Source organism: Hyperoodon ampullatus (genome assembly GCF_949752795.1).
Source record: "Hyperoodon ampullatus genome assembly, chromosome: 19".
Taxonomy (NCBI): Eukaryota; Metazoa; Chordata; class Mammalia; order Artiodactyla; family Ziphiidae; genus Hyperoodon; species Hyperoodon ampullatus.
In genome coordinates, this window is record NC_136932.1 from 8424647 (window position 1) to 8447738 (window position 23092).

The following is a 23092-nucleotide window of genomic DNA, read 5'->3' on the forward strand; positions in this document are numbered from 1 at the left end:
TCTAGACCTAACATAGGCAATGAGCACTATTTAACTTCTGAAATAGTAACAATTTACTATTTTGGTCACTATAATAGTGACTAAAAAACTTTCAGTTTTTTATTTTTAAATAAAATATATAATTTGCGATTTAGTTATAATCTCATAGAAGCAAAAATAAATAATAGATTTTATTTTTTCTTTTTTAACACAGCCTGGTTTGTGACTAACAAAGGGGCATGTACAGTGACAGGCTGTTTATAATTTAAATGCACATGGAAGAAATGCAGGGAAATACACAATTAATAAAGCAACTGAACTTTGCCCAAGGGAAGTAGGCAAAAAGCTGGTTTTCCACAAGATTCACAGAGTTCCCGCAACCTATTTGTTTTTTTGTTTCAGGCCGTGTGGCACAGCCTGTGGGATCTTAGTTCCCCGACCAGGGAATGAACCCAGGCCCTTGGCAGTGAAAGTGCAGAGTCCTAATCACTGGACCGCCAGAGAATTCCTCCCACAACCTATTTGTTAGTCTCTGTGCTTGAGACTCCAAAAATGGTGGCAGTGCGGCATTTTCTTTGGTTAGGCATGAAGTTTTTCTTAATTTTGGTTAAACTGTGAAGCTGACCTAAAAACGCAAACTTTTTTCACCTAGATTACCTAAATTGGCCTTTACATTTTTTTGTATTTCTAAACTTAAATGTAAATTAAAGTGCCATATTTTAACCCTTTGTTCCTCTGTATTATATGTGTGAAAAAGATTTTTTTTTTTTTTTTTTTTTTTTTTGCGGTACGCAGGCCTCTCACTGCTGTGGCCTCTCCCGCTGCGGAGCACAGGCTCCGGATGCGCACGCTCAGCGGCCATGGCTCACGGGCCCAGCCACTCTGCAGCATGCGGGATCCTCCCGGACCGGGGCACGAACCCGTGTCCCCTGCATCGGCAGGCGGACTCCCAACCACTGCGCCACCAGGGAAGCCCAAGAATATAATTTTTAAATGGGAACATCATTGATAGCAAGAAATGTGTATTATAAACAACTACCAATATGCTGAAAACACAATACCAGCCAAATAACAAAAACAAAAAACCAACTCATTGTTTCATCCATTCCTCGACATTTTTATTAATTAAATACCAAGTAGAAAACTTTCCCAGGAACTTTGCTCCATGAAGCTGTACACCACCAGAGTAACAATGATCATTTTGGCAACAGCACCACCAATCTGTATAATGGGAGCCTGCCAAACTACAGATTAAAATTTACTTCACCGTGTGGGGCTGATTCCACGTTTTTAATAGGGAATAGAATATCATGTCTCAAGAGAAAACTATACTACAATTATGTCAGTGACTAGATGAATACTAATTCCACACTGAATTTTCTTTTAGTTGACAGCCACATTCAATTTACACCATTTAGCTCATATTCAACAGTGACAAAAATGGCAAGTCTCTTGAGTGGATTGTAAGCTTTGCTGATTGTGTATTAAAGACTCTAAGCAAAAACCAAGTGCTACTAGGTGAACCCATGCAAACAACAAGTTGTAAAAATTCCCAAAACAAAAAAATCTATAGCTCACTACAGATGACACAATGAAGACTAGAGAGAAAAGCCATATAGTAATGCTACACCATTCAGCTCCAAGAAGCAGATTATTTATAGTGCAGTCCACATATGGTCACTGCTAAATGTCAAATCAGCAGTCTTACGGAGTTACAGTTTGGAACTAGTGGAGTCCACAGATCTAAACAGATATGCAGCAAGACAAAACCCACTTATACATATACTTCTAAATCCCTAGATATGCAAAGGAAACATCAGCAACTGGAATTTGAAAACTTAACATCAATTTTTAAAACCTGCTCGGTCAACCTGACAACTATACAGACAGAATTTTAATCAGTCAGGTAGAACAAAGGCCAACTAATGGCTGATGTGTAGTTTTACTTCCAGCTGCAACAATGACAACATATTTTATGTCTATGGTGCAGGCATTTTAACTTTTCGATAGCTTATAATCACTCTCCCATCTGATTTCTCATCTTCTTTCTATGATAAAGATCATAAAGGACCATATATCCTAAATCACATCAACCAATTCTTGGATCTATGGTAGAATCCTAGACTGGGCTATGGTTTTAGATTAAGTTTTATTTGTTTTCTAAATATTTTATCTTTAAGTATATAGAGGTCATAATTATAGCCGGGACCTAAAAATCTCATAAAGCAATAACTTAAAATATAAGTTCTAAAAGTTTTTTGTAATGAGGGTAAAATATTAATACTTTCTACGTTCCTTTAATTCAGATAATCAAGTTGTCTGGCAATTCTTTAAAAATTTTCTTAGAACAGTGTTTTATTCTTTTTTTTTCAGTGTTTTATTCTTGACCAGAAATTTCACTGAAAGATATCTGGTTGGCTGAAGTAAAGAAGGGAAAATAAAACTTTATAACAAAGATTATGAAATACTTTACAAATGCTGGATTTTGATGTGTTTTAAACATTTCCTGATTGAAACAAACACCTGTAATCATCTCAGGAACAAAGCTAAGCTTCAGAAGTTTACCAAAAGCATAATGCATTATCACATCTTTGTATCTCATTTCCCATCTTGCTGGTTCGCAACAAATTTACCCTATTACAAAACAAAAGGACCTTAATCCTATACTCACAATAACCCTTCACAAGGGCATATTCTTGGCACAAACCTGTGCAGAGACTTCCTCGGTTACCAGCTGCTGCAGATTACCTTTGTTAGAAAAAAAAATGACTAGACCTTTAGCTCCTGCAATGATCTGTAGACTCCCAAAGCTGCATATTTCCAGCCACTTTTGAGTTGCATGCTGTAGCAAAACAGTCAGCACCTCTCAATAGATATTGCTGCAGAGAAAGATTTTAATTCAGCAGAGACTCTTTCTGTGTGTTAGAAACAACGCCATTTACCCCTAAGAACAAGACAGCTCAACAAGATAGCCAGCCAGCCAGACATATAACTTATATACACTTATTTGGTGAGCATTCCTAAGGTGATAGGGCACTTGGGGGTTACTACACTATTTTGATGCCAATCATTTTAGGACTTCCTTTTAAAACTTTAAATTTATCCCCAAATTATTTGGTAACAGAAATAAAATCCCTCTCTTTTTGTCCCACTTCCATCTAACACCATGTCGGCTATGAAGCTCCTCCCCCCTACTACCTAAACTACCACATCACAAATAAAGCATATTTTAATGTGTTTCGGGAGTAAATTTTCATTGTAAGTATAACTTATTAATATACATCTCTGAACATATAATTATTCATAAAAAAATAAATATCCAGTCTGAGTACTATATACCATTTGCTATTTTTAGTGGAGAAGATAATAACCATTTAATAAATATGGCATATATCAATTCCACTCCTACTTGTTGAGATTACTCAGTCAGACTGAATTCTGATAGTGTTCTCCCTATGACATGTGCTGGAAAAATTCCTGGTCAGTGTGAGAGGAAAAAGAGCACTAGTCCCACATGCCAAAGGAATGACTTTTCCAAAAATCTTTAAATGTAGCCCTAAAAGGCGGCTTTAAAAATGTTAAATATCATTTAATTTACTGCTTTTAAAAAAACTTTTTTGAGTATAATAATAATGACTACTAGGCTGCAAACTTAGTCTAGCTAAATTTCCTGCTACTGCTGAGTCAGAGTACCCACAGAATTACAGCTTGTAGAATATTAACCAACCATGTACCTTGTAGAATATGGTACTTCGGCCTTTCTTCTGACAGCTATCTGTTCTTAAACTCTGACCCAAAGAAACATTTAAATAAAATGGAAAAATTAAATTATTTTTCAACTACAAGGTATTGACCTAGCTAGCCTACAGATTTTATTGTAAAACTCTACCTTGTGATAATTCCCAAGATGATATAAAACAAGGCAACAACTTCAGTGATTTTTAACTTAACAAAGTGGGCTTGGCATTTTATCCTTAAATCAAAACAAGACTGGGCTTTCAGCACATCAGGTGTGAATTCTCCCTCTGCAGCATTATCACATGCGTCATCAATTACTGCCATGCCTAAGTCTAGCATCATGCCAGCACATTAAGACAGAGGTACTATATGCAGTGTTCACTGGACCAGAAGAACAGAAATAAGAAGGGGAGGTGGGGGAGAAAGAAACCCTAGAGAAGAAATTAAAAAAAGGCAGACCGTGCAATACAAACCAGATCATGGCTGCTTAGCTAATATGGGCCAACTGCTGTGGAAGAAAAATGTCGAACACCCCAAGTTGTGTAAATTTCTGTAAACATCTAAACACACACACAAACACACACAACACCAACCTAATTAGGAACATAAATATATGTTGATCCTTTACTATGGTACAGTTACGAAAATAAAAGCTAAAGTTAAAATATCTGCTCTCTAAATTGCCTTATTTTCCTGAGGGAGGAGGAGAAGCTAGTGTTTCTTAAAGGGAGAAGGGGGATGTCTTGACTGCTATAGAGATTCTCTCTTTGATGATTTTTCATTCAAGTTAACCAACAACTTCCTGAAACCCTTATTAAATACGTAAACTTAAGCACAAATATTAAATACTGACAATACTGACAAGTTTAGACATTTTAACAATGGGCTGTGTAATCTGAAAATAAAGGGCTTTTCAAAATAAAAATAATGTTCAAAAGTTAAGAGTCAGGAAAATAAATCTCCTTGTTCTGTTGCTTTGCATCAATATTTAAAATTAAGTTGTGTGAAAAGATACAATCAACTTTTGACAAAAACCAGACATCTCAAGCCACAGAAACCAAAATTACCATGTTTTACAAGAGTCTGGTAAATAAAACACATTAGTCCTTAACTGTTCCTAATGGAACATTTCACACATGATTGTGTTGCCCAGGAAATGTGAAGCTTTTTAAAGGATCAAAATACATTTTACTCCTTTATTCAATTTACAAAAACACTAAACTTCAACTTGCTATCTTTAACAGGATATCAGTATGGGTCAAAAATGATATTTTTCCATCGAAATTCTAAATTGTTTCTAGATTCTTCACTGATTTCCCAACATATTAAATATTAGATTACAACCCAAACTCTACTTGATTACTGTAGGGCATGCAAGACCTCTAAACTGTACTATAAGTTATTAATAAGTTTAACTTCATTCACATCAAGTGTCACACGAACACTACCTATCTGTGACCCAAAATTAAGCACTGATCTTACCGATTCTATAGGCTTGTCAAGTGACGCTTGTTCAATTTCCAAATGTCCTTCTTCATACTGATCAAAGTGATTACCCTGAAAAAACAAGACAAGTTATTTTTTCCGAAAGCAATAAATGCCAAAATTATTAGTAAAACTAATCAAACTAGGGGTTATTTTAACTTTTCATTCTTTTTCTGTAAACAAACTATGCCACAAATTCAGACTTTCTTAAATTTATAGAAACAATCAGAAGTCTAGATCTAATAATGTGAACTCGTCTTCCTATGAGGAACATTGAAACTGCTAACTAAAACATTATCAACCATTTGGGCTCTCAACTCTTTTGTAGACTGACTATATTAGGAAGCCTGCAGACTCTTAAAAACAAAGGGCTGTATTGTGTTTTACTTTTCCTAAACAATCTTGTGCTACAGAAAATAAACCCTAACAGTAGAATGCAAATAAAATCTGTATTACAATACTGTTCAATGTTGACAACATTGCTTTTAACTAAAACTGCTAAAACAATCAACTTTAAATCATCAAGTTCTAACTCCAAAGTTTCAAGGAATTCAGAAACACAATCTCTTGACACAGTATCCCAAATATAGCTATTCCGCTAATGATCTGCCAAAAGAGGTAAGCATGCCTGTATAAATGCCATATTTGACCACAATCAAGCAAGCTGTCACTGCAACTAGAATAAGTCAAAACAGCTCAATTGAGGATAGGTGCAGACAACTAGGAAATTCTCTCTAATCCTGGTTTTCTCTGCTCCATGAGAAATGAAGAGCCCATAATTTGGCTTTAAATCAGAGTATCAATTTTCCGGTTTCCTTTGTGTTACAAAGTAGAGGGCATGAGGATTTGTGAGTTCTGAACTGACCTAAGTCAAAAGACTAAAGACTTCAGTCTAGCCTAAATTTTATTCAGGTGTGGAGTGGTATGACAACTTGAATGTTAACCTAACCAAAAATTACTTTGCTTTTTCAAAGTAAAATTGCAGTTGAAAGAATAAAGTTTAATGATAGCAAGCTCTAACATATAGTTTGCCACACCGTATCATAAACATTAGGTTACTTGTTTCCCTCACCAGAATGTGAAGTCCCTAAGGAGAAGAATGGTGGTCTTGTAGTGAAGAAAAAGTTCTGCAACTAGACAGTGGTGATAATGGTCGTACAACATTGTTAATGTATTTAATGCCACTGAACTGTGCACTTTAATATAATTAAAATGAAAATTTTTGTTATGTGTATTTTACCACATTAAAAATAATAAAACTGTGTGGTAGAGTCTATCCAAAAAAAGAAAGGAGTAATAGGACAGGAGTGGGGTTTCCAAAGACAAAAAGCTAATCTTAAAAATGGAATAGGGGGCTTCCCTGGTGGCGCAGTGGTTGAGAGTCCGCCTGCCAATGCAGGGGACACGGGTTCGTGCCCCGGTCTGGGAGGATCCCACATGCCGCGGAGCGGCTGGGCCCGTGAGCCATGGCCGCTGAGCCTGCGCGTCCGGAGCCTGTGCTCCGCAATGGGAGAGGCCACAACAGTGAGAGGCCCGCGTACCGCAAAAAAAAAAAAAAAAAAAAAAAAAAAAAAAAAAAAAAAAAAAAAAATGGAATAGGATTGGGCTTCCCTGGTGGCGCAGTGGTTGAGAGTCCGCCTGCCGATGCAGGGGACACGGGTTCGTACCCCGGTCCGGGAAGATCCCACATGCCGCGGAGCTGCTGGGCCCGTGAGCCATGGCTGCTAAGCCTGCGCGTCTGGAGCCTGTGCTCCACAACGGGAGAGGCCACAACAGTGAGAGGCCCGCGTACCGCAAAAAAAAAAAAAAAAAAATGGAATAGGATTTAAGAGTAGGTATTCCTTCCAAGAATGAGAAAAAGCAATCATCAACAAATACTAAAATGTGAAAAAATAGCTATCAATCTTGAAAGTCTGTCTTAATCTTCAATATTTTGTCCAACGATCTCTTTAAAATAACACCTGCCTCTTGGCATTTTAACTTCTATTCCAACATTTAAAAGTTTAAGTTACTTTAAAAGGTGTTAATTGCAAAGTACAGCTAAATTCCTAAATAAATATCCAGATAATTAGATTAACTCAAACCTCACAGTATTATAGAACACCAATGTCCAGCCAAATCTCATAATTCTCTTTCATTCTATAGCTTGATATGATCTAATTATAAAAGAATAATCTTGGGCTTCCTTGGTGGCGCAGTGGTTGAGAGTCCGCCTGCCAATGCAGGGGACGCCAGTTTGCGCCCCGGTCCGGGAGGATCCCACGTGCCGCGGAGCGGCTGGGCCCGTGAGACATGGCCGCTGAGCCTGCGCGTCCGGAGCCTGTGCTCCGCGGCGGGAGAGGCCACAGCAGTGAGAGGCCCGCGTACCGCAAAAAAAAAAAGAATATCTCAAACTACCAACAATAATTGGGTACTATTTTTAAAATAATTAAATCTTTAGAGTATTTAACTTAGGACAACCGTGTTTCAAATCAAAAGAGAACTGCTCCCAAATTTATCACTATCAAAAATGATATAATAAAAGCACAAACACTTAAACAGATATTATTAGTGAACTACCAAGTAATTCTACAAAAAAGAAAATGCCATCTAGGAAAACCCATTCCAGTTCATCCTTAGTACACGATAAATAACTCAAGTTTTTCCAAATAGATCATGAATCATTAGCAAAATCTTTTTTTCGGTGGCCGAACCGCACGGGATGTGGGATCTTAGTTCCCCGACCAGGGATTGAACCCGGGGTGGCAGTGAAAGCGCAAAGTCTTAAGCACTGGACCACCAGAGAATTCCCTACAAATTACTGTCCATAAATACCAGATTCTAAACACAGCTAAGTTTTCAAATCATTCTGCATCTATCTAACACAATACAAAAGAGCATTAATAATACAGTTTGAGTCCAGGAAAAGATCCATACATTTATGTTTTTTTGAAGTACAGTTGATTTACAATATTTATGATTAATTGATCGACAAAGCTTCAAAAACAGAGAAATATGTATTTTCAATATATGGTGCTAGAACTAGGTATTCATATGCAAGAAAATGAGCCTCAATCCATACCGCACACCATAATAAAAATATAACTCAAAATGTATCACAGACCTAAATGTAAAACCTAAAACTATAAAATTTCTGGAAGAAATATACAGGAGAAAATCTTGGTGACCTCAGGCGAGACAAAGATTTCTTAAGATACAACCCCAAAAGCACAATCTATAAAAGAAAAAATTGAAAACCTGGACTGGGAGAAAATATTCACAAATCTCAAAAGACCTGTATCCAAAATACATAAAGAACTCTCAAAACACAATGATAAGAAAACTCAGTTTTAAAGTAGGCAAAGATTTAAACAGACATTTCACCAAAGAATATATATAGATGGCAAGCACTCAACATCATTAATCATTAGGGGAATACAAACTAAAATCACAAGGTGATACCACTATGCACCTATTAAAATAGCTTAAAAAAAAACCCAACAATATCAAGTGCTGATGAAATTGCACAGAAACTCTCATAGATTGTTGGTGGGAGTGTAAAATGGTACAGCCACTTTAGAAAACAGTTTGGCAGTTTCTTATAAACTTAAACATACACTTACCAAATAACCCATCAATACTGTCCCTAGGTATTTACACAAGTAAAAGGAAAAACCTACGTTCACACAATACCTGCCTGTGAATGTCTGGAAACTACTTAAATGTCCCTCAACTGGGAAATGGATTTAAAAACTATGGTTCACCCATACAATGGACTATTTTTCAGCAATATAAAGGAACAAACTATTCATATAAGCAACAACATGTATGAATTTCAAACACATTATGCTAAGTGAAAGAAACCATACTGAAGAAGTTGTGTCATTCTGTTTATACAGCATGTGGAAAAAGCAAAATTAGAGAAAAGAAAACTGACTGGTGGTTGACAGGGGCTGTAGACTGACTGTGGTGGTGGCTACATTATGATACATTTTTTAAAAATATTTATTTATTTATTTATTTATCTATTTACCTATTTATTTATTTATTTTGGCTGCGCCAGGTCTTAGTTGCCACACGGGACTTCTTAGATGCGGCAATATGAACTCTTAGTTGTGGCATGCATGTAGGATCTAGTTCCCCAACCAAGGATTGAACCTGGGCCCCCTGCATTGGAAGGTGAAGTCTTACCCACTGGACCACCAGGGAAGTCCCCTATGATACATTTTGTTAAAACACAAACTATACACATTTAAAATGGGTAAATTTCACCTATAATGGAAAATAATCTGAAAAAGAATATTTATATGTATAATTGAATCACTTTGCTGTACACCTGAAACTAACAACACTGTAAATGAACTATCCTTCAATTTTTAATAAATAAATAAAATGGGTGAATTTCACTATATCTTAATTATACTTTAATTTTTTGAAAAAGGGTGGGAAAAGCCAGTATTTCTACATTTCCACCCTTAAAAAAAATATTTTTTAAGCATTAAAAAAGCTTAAATCCTATTCTGTAAACACACTATAGTGGTAGTTACTTGCATCTATACATGTGTTAAAATAAAAATCAATATTACTCTATGATAGTTTTTAAAATTAAATAAAACAAAGTAAAAAACATGCATAGACAGCTCTAGAATACATACGAGGCTGATTCTAGAGGTTAACTCAGAAACCTAAGTGTCTAAGAGACAAGAGATGAGATGGAGGCCCCGTTTTTAACTGCATGTTTTTTCTTTTGAATTTTATACTTAACTACTCTAACACTCATACCCTAATAGAAATCATAATCATTTTGTGTTTACCTCTCAATATTTAAAATGAAAGCTATATGTATTTTTGAATCAATACCACTTTAAAATAGATTTTAAAATACTTCCCCAGAAATGTATTTTAAATGGTGTTGATTCAAAAATACATATAGTTATAACACAGACGTAGAGAACAAACTTATGGATACCAAGGGGGAAGTGGGTGGTGGGAGGAACTAGGAGATTGGGACTGACGTATATACACTACTGATACTATGTATAAAGTAGACAACTGATGAGAGCCTCCTGTGTAGAGCAGGGAACTCTACTCAGTGCTCGGTGGTGACCTACATGGGAGGGAAATCTGAGAAAGAGGGGATAGGGGATTCGTATAGGTGATTCATTTTGCTGTACAGTAGAAACTAACAACATTGTAAAGCAACTATACTCCAATAAAAAATAATTTTAAAAAATGTTTAAACAATAAATAAATAAGTATAGTTATGTATTATGCTGCGTTACTTTGTGACTTTTTTCCCAGAAGGAAAAGGTAAGAGGAGGAACACTGGGAGAAGAATATCACATTTTCCACAGCTATTACAAATTTAAATTGCAGATGATATTCACCGTAACACTTCTTTTATATTTTATTTATTTATTTATTTATTTATTTTTGCGGTACACGGGCCTCTCACTGTTGTGGCCTCTCCCGTTGCGGAGCACAGGCTCCGGACGCGCAGGCTCAGCGGCCATGGCTCACGGGCCCAGCAGCTCCGCGGCATGTGGGATCTTCCCGGATCGGGGTACGAACCCGTGTCCCCTGCATCGGCAGGCGGACTCTCAACCACTGCACCACCAGGGAAGTCCTATTTTTATTACTAATTTGCTGTTTGATCTCATACAAATCATGTTATAGTTCTCATCCATTCTGCACTCATTTTTAAAATGAAGAATTTGAACTAGACACTCTTTTATGCTGTTTCTTGGTCTAAAAGTCCACGAATTTGCAGATTTAAACTGAATTAAATGTACCCTATAGGAAAAGAAAGGCTGACATTTAAAATTTGTTACTACAAAAACATAATTACCATCAATTTCCACAAAAGCAAAATGTTAACCACAAAGCCAATAATCCTTGGTGGTGAAGCATAAAACATCTTTCATCTACCACCAAAATAAACGTGATGACATGAAAATCAAGTAAAAGCTAGCAATAATCTAGGTGACCCTGGGTTTGGTATTGACTTTTTACATACTACACCAAAGGCATGATGCATGAAAGAAATAATTGATAAGTTTGGACTTTATTAAAATGTGTAACTTCTGCTCTGTGAAAGACACTGTCAAGAGAATAAGAAGACAAGGCACAAATCAGGAGAAAATATCTGCAAAAAACCCACATCTGATAAAGGGCTATTATCCAAAATATACAAAGAACTCAATAAGAAAACAACTCAATTAAAAACTGAGCAAAATATCTAAACTGATACCTCACCAAAAAAAATATACATATAGCAAATAGTATATGAAAAGGTGCTCAACATCTTATTTCGTTAGGGAATTGCAAGTTAAAATGAAATACCACTACATATTAGAATGGCTAACATCTAAGACACTGAAAACACCAAATGCTAGAAAGGATGTGGGAGCAACAGGAATTCTCATTCACTGCTGGTGGGAAAGCAAAATAATACTCTGGAAGATAGTTTGGCAGTTTCTTACAAAACTAAACATAGCCTTACCACACGATCCAGCAATTGCATTCCTTGGTATTTATCCAAATGCATTTAAAACTTGTATCAAACAAAATCCTGCACATGACAGTTATAGTAGTTTTATTCATAATTGCTATAACTTGGAAACAACCAAGATGTCGAATAGATGAACAGATTAACTGTGGTACATCCATGCAATAGAATATTATTCAGCACTAAAAAAGAAATGAACTATCAAGCCACAAAAAGACACAGAGGTATCTTGAACACATATTATTAATACTAAATGAGAGACGCCAACCTGAAAGGTTATAAACTGTTATGACTCCAAATATGTAACATTCTGGAAAAAGCAATACTATGGAAACAGTTAAAAACAAAACAAAACAAAACAAAACAGTGGTTGCCAGGGGCTTAAAGGGGAAGAAGGGATAAATAGATGGAGCATAGGAAATTTTTAGGACAGTGAAACTGTTTTGTATGATACTATAATGGTGGATACATGTCATTATACTACATTTGTTAAAACCACTGAACTACACCAAGAGTGAACCCTAATGTAAACTACAACCTTGGATGATAATCGTGTGTCAGTGCTGGTTCACCTCTTGTAACAAATGTACCACTCTGGTGGGAATTGCTGATGACAGTTGATGTGAAGGGGGGAATGGATATATGGGAACTCTGAACTTTGAGCTCAACTTTGCTGTGAATCTACAACTGCTCTAAAAAATAAAGTCTATATATTTTTTATAAGTAGCAACAAAAAAAGTTAATAACTTGAGTAAACCCATAGTCAAAATTTCTAAAGCATTTCTTCAAAACAGTATGTCCATTTAAAAACCTGACTACAGGGCGTCCCCGGTGGCGCAGTGGTTGGGAGTCCGCCTGCCAATGCAGGGGACACGGGTTTGAGCCCTGGTCCGGGAGGATTCCACATGCCACGGAGCAGCTAAGCCTATGTGCCACAGCTGCTGAGCCTGCGCTCTAGAGCCTGTGAGCCACAACTACTGAAGCGCACATGCCTACAGCCCGAGCTCCGCAGCGAGAGGCCACTGCAGTGAGAAGCCTGCGCACCGCAATGAAGAGTGGCCCCCACTCGCCGCAACTAGAGAAAGCTGCATGCAGCAACGGGGACCCAACGCAGCCAAAAATAAATAATAAATAAATAAATTTATTTAAAAAAAAAAACCTGACTACAAAATTGTTAAGTTGATAACAATGATTACCTCTAAGAAATGAAATGGAGAATGCAGCACTTTCACTTTTTACTTTGTTACAATGTAGCCTGAACTTTTAAACAATATCCACTTTCACATTTGTACTACTTGTTCTGTTTTCGTTTTGGGTTTTTTTTTTTTTTTGCTTGTTAAAAACTTTTTAATTGCTTTATTAACTTTACATTTTTCCAGGCGAATGGGTGAAACTGTACTGTTGACAGAAACTTAGATTGGGTGCCAAGGCAATCTCTAATTAGAAGCTGGTAACACCTGACACATGGAAATCACATAAGGTTCACGGCAAAGGGATCAGTAAAGGCAAGGAAAAAGAAAACAACATTGGGAATCACAGTATTAATCTCAAGGGAAATGGCAGGAGTCAAGGCATAAGGCAAAATTCATCATGATGGTCATGGTGATTAGAGGGCTCCCCTACAAGTATACAAAGACAATTCCTCAACTGCAGCTCCCCAAGTTTTCTCCTGATTTCTCTCATCCCGTCCATTAACATTTCCATCTCCACCCATCCCATCACTGACCTGTCTACTGGGTATGGCCCACTGGAAGTTACAGGCAACTCGGTGAGCCTTTCCCTGTGTACTACTTCCTGCTGGCTGGTGGCCTTCGCCCCCTCCCAAAGGGGGGTCTTCCTCTCCATTCTGCATGGGCTGCTCCATTTCTTCATTTTCCTAGGCCTATCCTTGCTGTCTCTTGCTTCTCCGATTCTCGCCACGAGTGCACTGCCACAACACTTATACCCACAGACCTGCTCCACTTTCCCTGGAGGGATGAAGGCTGCTTTGCTCTGCAGCTCCCAGTCATGTGAGGGCACCACGTCACTGCCAAGCTCACCCCCCAACTCCTGTAGCCAGTGCAGCAGGAGTGCACCCCTCTTGCCTCAAGCACACACACGGAAAACTCCCTGTATTACTGTTTTTAATAATACATTTTAATAAAAGGGGCACAATGTTCTAAAAAATTAAAGACGTTATTAGCACAAAGATTCCTTACCTGTGACAAGAGGCTACTGGACTACATGCTATATCTAGGTATAAGATTAAAGTTCTACCTACAAGTTGAGTCTAACAGAATGTCTGGGAAAAAGTATTTTACAAAAAACACCCCGTTAAGGGCATAATTTGAACAGTGCAAATCACCTTTTTTTTCTGTCCACACCACGCAGCTTGTGGGATCTTAGTTCCCCGACCAGGGATTGAACGCAGGCCACCACAATGAAAGCACTGAGTCCTAACCACTGGACAACCAGGAAATCCCACAAATCTCCTTCAAAAGACTGAAAAAATTAGGGGACAAGGGCAAGGATGTGGAAATACTGAGTCCTTACAACAGTTAAAAAATCACCTTGTATAAACAAGCCTCTTCTCTCTTTATTTACATAAAAGGACATGTTATTCTAACCCAACACGTAATATTCACTAATTTTTTGTCATTTACTAGGAAGTGTTCCGGCACAGGACACACAGATAAAGAAAGAGGGCCTGGACTTAAGGAATATGCCTTATGGAGAAGGAAATAGCTAAACAATGAATTACAATATGGTTAAATGCCATAACAGAGATGTAAATGAAGAGCTGGGGGAGCATAGACTAGGAGTATCAAGCAAGACTTCAAAGTGGAAGGGGGGCTGGATCATAGCCAGGTGCAGGTGGAGTGTGGAGACTCTTCCACTGAAAAGTATAAGGCTGGCTTTGTAGAGCACAGGATTTATTCTCTGATCTATGATTTACGCTATATGCAGCTAGTAGAGGTCTTTAAGAAAGAGAGTGGTATAGTAAGATGGGCTTTTTAAAACTGTTTATTATGATTTTTTTTTAAGGAGGTGTGAGGAGGACCAAATATACAGAAAACAAAGGGGGAGCTGGAAAAGATCAAAGACAATGGAGATTTGGAGGGAATTGCCTTGAAGACTAGATAGCTCCTTCCTCAAAGAAGAGTTAAGAAGGACTATATTTTTGTTGGGCATGAAGGTGGTCAAAGAAGATATATGAAACTCTTCCTTTTTCTTTAGCAAAGGAAGCAAGCAGTCCCTTGTTTCCCCCGAAACAGATCATTTAAAGCAAATCTTTCTTACCTATAGGAACAATGGTAAATTTTGGATCCATGCTCCTAATGAAGGCTTTTATATCAAGTAAGTCATAAATTTATCTAACAATGTCCCAAACACAAATGTACAAGTCAAACAGTTTGCTTTAAAAGATTAAATATACAATAAACATAATATATATATAGGTACTTAAGATAAATTGAAATACTTATTATTAATTACTCAAAATTAATGACAATTATAACACTAACTAATTTTGCTCAATGTCAAGAAGAATGTAAGGAGCCATGACAACTAAATGTAATGTGATATCCTGTATGGGATCCTGGAATAGAAAAAGGACATTAGGGGAATACTAAGGATATCTGAATAAAGTTAATAATAATGTATCAAGGGACTTCCCTGGCAGTCCAGTGGTTAAGACTCCACGCTTCCAATGCAGGGGGCGCGGGTTCGTTCCCTGGTCGGGGAACTAAGATCCCACATGCCTCTCTGTGCAGCCAAACGCTACTACTACTACTACTACTACTACTACTACTACTACTACTACTATATCAATATTGGCTCATTAGTACAAATATGCCATGCTAATGTAAAATGTTAACAGCAGGGGAAAATGGGCACAAAGTATATGAGGTGTTATGTGTATATATATGAACTCTGTACCATCTTAGCAATCTTTCTGTAAATCTAAAACTGTACTAAAGTAAAACGTTTATTTTTAAAAAAAAAAGTTTTGGGAAGGGTCAACACAACTCCATACATACAGACATGTACAGCTTCTTTGAGCTTTATAAAATACCTTTAGAAACCTTATCCTAAGGTTATTAGGATAAGCTCAGGAGATACTCAATACAGGATTTGGAAATCAGCTGAATTTAGGGGATTTTTTTTTTATCATCCCTATTTTACAAACAAGAGAACTGATACATAAACGGATACAGAGATTGTCACAAATTCAAAAAGGCTTCTGATTCTTAGTCCCATATTCTTCCACTGTATTCCCATACAAAGCCCAAAGATTAAAAAAAAATAACCTTGCCTCCATAATTCTGAAATAATATTCCCTATAGAAAGCAGAGTTAGTCAAAACCTAGTTACCAATATATAAAAGAGATAACTAATAAGAACCTGCCGTATAGCACAGAGAACTCTACTTAATACTCTGTAAGGGCCTATATGGGAAAAGAATCTTTAAAAAAAAAAAGTGGATATATGTATATGTATAGCTGTACACCTGAAACTAACACAACACTGTAAATCAACTATACTCCAAATAAAAATTAAAAACAAAAAACCCAGTTATCACAAGAGACACAGAAAGACTGAGGATGTGTTATACATTAGAGGAGACAAAGAATAGCTAAATGTAATCAATGTGGAATCCTGGATGGGATTCTGGAACAGAAAAAGGACATCAGTAGAAAAAGTGGTAAAATTCAAATAAGCTCTATGGTTTAGTTAATACTATTTTACCAACGTTAATTTCCTAGTTTTGATAATTATATTATGGTTATTGTACAAATACTGTAGCAGGAGAAGTTGGGTGAGTGATATGCCAAAACCCTTCATACTATTTTTGGGACCATTCCATATGTCTAAAATAAGTTTAAAATAAATTAGTTTAAAATAAAAACAAAAATCTTTTAGTTATTATTATTATTGAAAGCATATTATTATGAGAAAACAATCAAAATGCTGAAAAATGTGCTTGCATGCTACCGTTGGAAAGGTAGAATGGAGAATGCTTGTATATATTAAGTAACTCTGAAAGAACCCACATATAATTGGAAATAGTGGTTGTCTTTGAGGTTAAGTGGTTTAACTTTTCATTCTGAATCCTTTTGTCCCTTCTGAATGTCGTACTAGAAAAGCAAAATGAAGAAGAAAGGAAGGGATATAAAAAGTGATTTCAAACTCCCAGGGCACAAACTATGATAGTAGTAGCAGTGATGATGATGATGATGATGATGATGATGATGACATTTTATTTCTTGCCTCTCTCTCCCACAAAAATTTTTTTCAAGTCATTCAGATGAACTTAGTAAGATCCTTCTTTCCAAAAATAGTCAGTATGGCATCTGATTATCTGAAGACCACAACAGGGATTGAAGAGAAGTAATTTTTTCTGCTTTACCCTGCTTTCAAAACCACATTTAGATCTCTCAAATCCCGTTAGAGCTAGAATGATCATATCATACAAACCAGGGCACTCTGAGAGTAAAAGGGAGTGCTAATCGTAATTAATTAGCCAGGACAAGAAGCATAAACCAAACACTGGGCCATCCTAGTGAAAATTCACAGATCCTGTGTTAGAGCATTCTTAAAATTTGGTTTCAATGATGACTGCTTTGAACACTTATTCCATTGTCTAAATCAACTCTTCCTTTCTAAATATTACCTGCTTTCAGAATTCAAATATAGTTTTTCATTTATGCTGATCAGAAATGTAAGTTCAAAAAGATTAGACACGCACACACCAAAAAATGTGTCAAAGATTTTTAAATGCACATACATGTATACATACACCCAGCTGACTTTCCTTCAACTGCTTCTTCTCTCAAAAAAGTATCAACTTGTGGTAGGTCTAACTACAAATGGATAGAACCTGACTGACCTGCATGTCATTAAAGTACACGGTAGCTCTAGTTCCTTACAGGTCAAGGATTCTGCTTCCAAGCACAGGACAAATGTGGAAACTTCTCATTACAAATTTAGCTGTAGTGATCATTTAAATATAAATAGAGACAGGGGTTGCCCTAAATTTATCCATATAAATAATCTTGTTTTTTGCTAACCAGTGCTAATTTCGGAATCCACATAATCCCACAGCTATACCTTTTCCAGTGATTAACTATATGGTAATTAATAGGGAAAATTAGAGCTAAAGAAGTGTGGGACAATTCTTTAAGGATCACAACAAACAGCCCATAATTTCAAATAGCAAAACACAATATTTAAGACCCTAAAGAGGTGAGTCTCTTCCGTCCTCCTATGACTATTAAAATTTAATACCATTTCTTAAAAAAAAAATAATAATGAAAAATATTACTCACAGTCAAAGTCAGCAGATCCAAAGTTCTGATCTGAATAGTCAAATCAATTATTAACACAAGGATTATACAGACTGAGATTTTAAATCCTGTCTGGCTTTTCCCATCTAGACTAGGTATGAGCCAAGTTTAGAAGTTTTACCTTTGGCAGTTTATTGTACCACTCATGCTAACCCTATCTTAGCACCTGGCTTTGGCTATTTAGCTGCATACTGTAGATGTTCCTGTCTCTCTCTGCTCCAAATCTCCCCAACCAAAATTTATCTTTTGTACTGTATTTACCATTATCCCCTTAGAGATTGTCTAATGTCTCCAATTGTATATATTAATCATAGCCCTACATCACAACTCAAATAACATACTTGTTTATAATCTGGACTTTCTAAATACAAAACATATAAATGATGCTGATTCCACCTGCCATGGACCCAAAATAGTTTTGTTTAGCAGACAGAGCCATACAGAACAGCTTCATATTTCATCTATGAACAAAAACAGTCCTCCTGTCAACAATATGAGAATTATCTCTGTCTCCCTCTGCCCTACTCATTCCAAATAAACTAATTCTAGTATTACCTTAATTCAGAAAGAAAATGTCTCAGGATGAAAAACCTATCCAAAAAGAAATGGACATTCTGGGACTTCTCTGGCAGTCCAGTGGTTAGGACTCCACGCTTTCACTGCTAAGGGCCCAGGTTCTATCACTGGTTGGGGAGCTAAGATCCCACAAGCCACTTGGCCAGAAAAAAAAAAAAAAAAGAGCAAAAAAAGGACATTCTGGGGGATTATTGATGTTATTTTATTAGTATATTTAAAATTTATTTCTATTTAGAAAGTAGATAGAAACACCATTGTGGTCAATTCCTCAAAAACCCCAGTTCTTCACTACTGTTTTCTTAATGATATAGTCTGATTTCCAATGACTTCCAGTACATTACTGTAAAGCCAAAGATCTCTGAAGTCAGAGACACCAGAAATCAAATCATTACTATCTGCTAGCTGTATAACCTTGGGCAGATTACCAAACCACTCTCTGGGCTTAGGTCTGTTTCCCCAGCTGTAAATTCCAGATGATCACACTACAGTATTACTGCATAGGTTTCGAGACTTAAAGAGTTACAAAATAATGAATTATTATTTTAAGGCACTGTTGAGGCCAGTCAGTAACCCAGAAGAATAAATTCACTTATTAAACTTAACTCTATGTAATCTGGTAGGAAACATAACTGGCTAAGCCATCTCAGTAAATATCTAAGAACTTGAAAACACATTACACTGAGTCAAGGGTATAAGCATATCACACACTCGTCTAAAAATACACGTACAGGGCTTCCCTGGTGGCGCAGTGGTTGAGTCCGCCTGCCGATGCAGGGGACGCGGGTTTGTGCCCTGGTCCGGGAAGATCCCACGTGCCGCGGAGCGGCTGGGCCCGTGAGCCATGGCCGCTGAGCCTGCGCGTCCGGAGCCTGTGCTCCGCAACGGGAGAGGCCACAGCAGTGAGAGGCCCACGTAACGCAAAAATAAATAAATAAATAAATAAAAATACACGTACATCTGTTTGACATATCAAATTTTCTGGATAATTTGACTAGAACAAGAAAGGACTCGTTTCCAAAAACTCATTACACTGAAAAATTAGGAACTTTTTAAAACCCCATAGGAGAAGTCAACCTTTTTCAGAAATGCAGGCAAAGTCAGTAAACAATTTTTGAGGCATTCAAAAAGATATGGAGACAATAGTTAAAAAGTCCTCTGAGGGGCTTCCCTGGTGGCACAGTGGTTAAGAATCCACCTGCCAATGCAGGGGACAGGGGTTCGAGCCCTGGTCCAGGAAAATCCCACGTGCCTCGGAGCAACTAAGCCCATGCGCCACAACTTCTGAGCCTGCGTGGCACAACTACTGAAGCCCATGCGCAGCAACGAAGACCCACCCAATGCAGCCAAAGATAGAAAGATAGATAGAAAAAATAAATTAATTAATTTAAAAAAAAGAAGTCCTCTGAGACCCATAGCAATGCTTATTATTTTTCACCACTGGCTGGTATGGTAAATGTCTATCTATTTAGACGTTTGACAAAAATTCTGCACTAGTCCAAGGAAAAACAATGTGTATGCACAATGTGTCACACAAAAGGAAACTCACAACTAAAAGACTGCTGAAATTATATACAATATAAAATAAAGTGAGCTTGTAACTCTCCGTAAGACAACCACCACACTTGAAATATCCTTCAACTGGCTTTAGGATGTTACAGAACTAATAGTTCAACCTAGATAATCCACAGCACAGCAGGAAGTTGAGCCACCAAGTCTGGACATTCTTCTTAGACTCTATGAAGTCTTTCCTTCCTACATACATGCCTCTACTTAACCATTAATTCAAATACCTGAGCAACCTGTAGGTGCCAGACCCTGACTCAATACTAGAAAAATGAATAAAACAAGAAAGACTGCATTCAAGGAGTTCCACGTCCAGGGAGATGAGATAAATTATAAGTATTATAATAAGTATTACAAAGTATACCATAGGAGAAATAAAACAACACAGTGGTTAAAGGCTGAGACTGGTCCAAACTACTTGAAACCTACTTCCTCGACTCACTAGCTGTGTGAAGTGGGTAAGTTTTTCTTTTGTAAAATGGGGATAAAAATAAAACCCACCTTACCAGGGGATTACATGAGATAATAATGCATACCACAGTTCCTAACAGAGAGCACTCTGTACTGTTAGCTACTACTATTACTAACAAAAGTGCTGTTACTGAAATATGACCAAAGTGCTGTGGGAGCACAGAAAATGAAGCAACTAACTCTGCCTAGGGAAGACGTCAGAGACAACAGCAAATTGAGTCTTGAAGAATGAGTGGTAAGGGGACTTCCCTGGTGGGCCAGTGGATAAGACTCCCTGCTCCCAGTGCAGGGGGCCTGGGTTCAATCCCTGGTCAGGGAACTAGATCCCACACGCATGCCGCAACTAAGGAGCCTGCCTGCCGAAACTAAGACCTGATGCAACCAAATAAATAAATAAATGAATATTTTTTAAAAAAGAATAAGTAGTAGGAATTCCAGGCAAGTAAGAGCATATGCAAAAACAAAAAACAATGAAAGAGCCTAGCATGTCCAGATAATAACATAAACTACAAGATGGCAGGACAGGACAATGAGGGGGAAGAAAAGAAATACACCTGTTACAATGGCACCAGATGCTTAAGAGTCTTAGAAACCAAGTTAGTGCGTTTGTATCTTATACTTGAAACAATCAGGAAAGACAGGAAAGTTATATTTTAGGAGAAAACAAGGTTCAAAACTGAGTTTACTGTGTGGCCTCAATTTCTCAGTTTTCTCTTCCATAAAATGAAAGATACCACCACCTGGTTTGGATGGTTACTTAGATTAGATAAATATCTCCAAAATGCCTTGGCACAAGGCCTGGCATGTAAAACTACTCAAAAAATAGTAGCTGATAGTAGCATCATTAGATTCCACAGCAGTCAACTTTTCATGCCATAATGGTCATGGATAAGTTTTTGGTACCCTAATTTGACAGTACCCAGTAGAAGTACCACTCTTCTCTGCCATCTACTCTTTTACTGGAACAAATTAACAAAATGGGCTAATTTTTTAAAAATCTTCTTTTCTTATCCTTTTATGATGCTGTGCTAACAAACAGGCACTCAATAAATGTTTGGGAAATGGAATAGAATTTCTGGTAGGCCTATAAACAGAAAAAAGGCAAGCAAGAAGTCATGAAGAACCAATTAAGCTTGTAACGCTGAGATGGTTATGGGAAAAAAAAATATTTAATGATAAGCATACCAACTATTTCCTACTAGTTAGTTAACTGGTAGAAAATGTTGCTATGTATTAAAAGAAACAATGCTTTGCATAATGTAGACAATACCAACACTCATCTCCTCAAAAAGAGGCCAAACTATGTACCACAGCAGAAAGAATGCTACAAAAGAAATCAGAAGATTAAAGTTCAAAACTCAGCTCTGTACTAGGAAAATACTTAATTTATCCTCAGTTTCTTCATCTATGAAAGACTTACTACCTATACTACTTATCTTGCTGAGTTACTGGGAGAATTAGACAAGAATGTATACAAGGGCACGTATTAAATAAACCATGACAGTATGCAACTACACAATATTACCATTCTAATATCCAGGTTAGATGATTTTACAACACCCTGGTGCCTCAGTTCCCTAACTTCCTTTCCTATAATGATCTTGACCTCCATTCTACCTTAGCCATTTCACGCTCATGGTCATTACTAATAATTTCAACCCTTCCATAATCTCTACTTCAAACACTGTGCTCTCCAACCACAACCTTCTGTCCTTCCAGCTCATTCCCTCTAGTACCTCCACTCCAACAAGCCTTAAACCCCATCAGAACCTACAATCCATTGATCCAACTTTTTTCCTCTACCCTCCACCCCAAAAGTCCTCACTTATCTCTCTGCCACGCTTAAAATCACATCGCCCATTATTATCATCACTCCCTTGTATACGCCCCTCTACTCCCTTGCCCCCACTCACATTAATTTTGGTTAATGGAGACTGGTTATCACAGCTTTAACTGTTATGTAGAGCACATCTAACACAACTGTATCTAAATCAATCTTCCTATGTCTATTCCCTTGCTTAAACAACACCTTAAATAGCCAGTACATGCCTGCCTACAGCATTGAAATAAAACTTACTTTTGTATCCCCAGCTTTCACTTTTCCCCTATTCCCAATGTTTTTTTATTCATTGTCCTAAAAAAACCAATTCTGCTAGTTCCACTTCTATACTTTTACCCTATTTTCTCCAACTGAATGCCTCCCATTCTTTTCCTTTGCAAGGATGCAAACCCACCTTTCAAGACCCAGTTTAAATGCTAATTTCTTCATAAAGGCACACCTAATTATTCCATTTTAAGGGCTCTCTCTTTTCCTTAGGGTTTTGCATTTACTGACTATAATACTATTCATCTGATAATCATGCTAGTCTTGTGTGTAATAAACTTAATATTATTACTTTTGTTATCTTTCCAGCTAAAACAATAGCTCCTTGAAAAACACCACTTCTTAACCAACTCCACCACATAA

The 23092-nt window shown here is 37.1% G+C and overlaps 1 protein-coding gene and 1 pseudogene across 3 annotated transcripts in view; both read right to left on the reverse strand.

Annotated features, from left to right (window-relative positions):
• The window catches only part of GPATCH8 (G-patch domain containing 8), a gene marked incomplete at both ends in the record, with an annotated part of 99060 nt that overhangs the window by 69354 nt on the left and 6614 nt on the right, over window positions 1–23092 (reverse strand). The window contains one exon of one of the 2 annotated variants that reach the window (XM_079724593.1): window positions 5200–5274. The exons of the other annotated variant lie outside the window; for it this stretch is intronic. Within the exon in view, the coding sequence (XP_079580719.1) occupies window positions 5200–5274 (75 nt within the window). The remainder of the gene's footprint in view (window positions 1–5199; window positions 5275–23092) is intronic. 2 annotated transcript variants of the gene reach the window in all.
• LOC307068389 (protein BEX3-like) lies at window positions 13256–13559 on the reverse strand (annotated as a pseudogene). Its single transcript has one exon. The product of its transcript is annotated as a protein BEX3-like (transcript).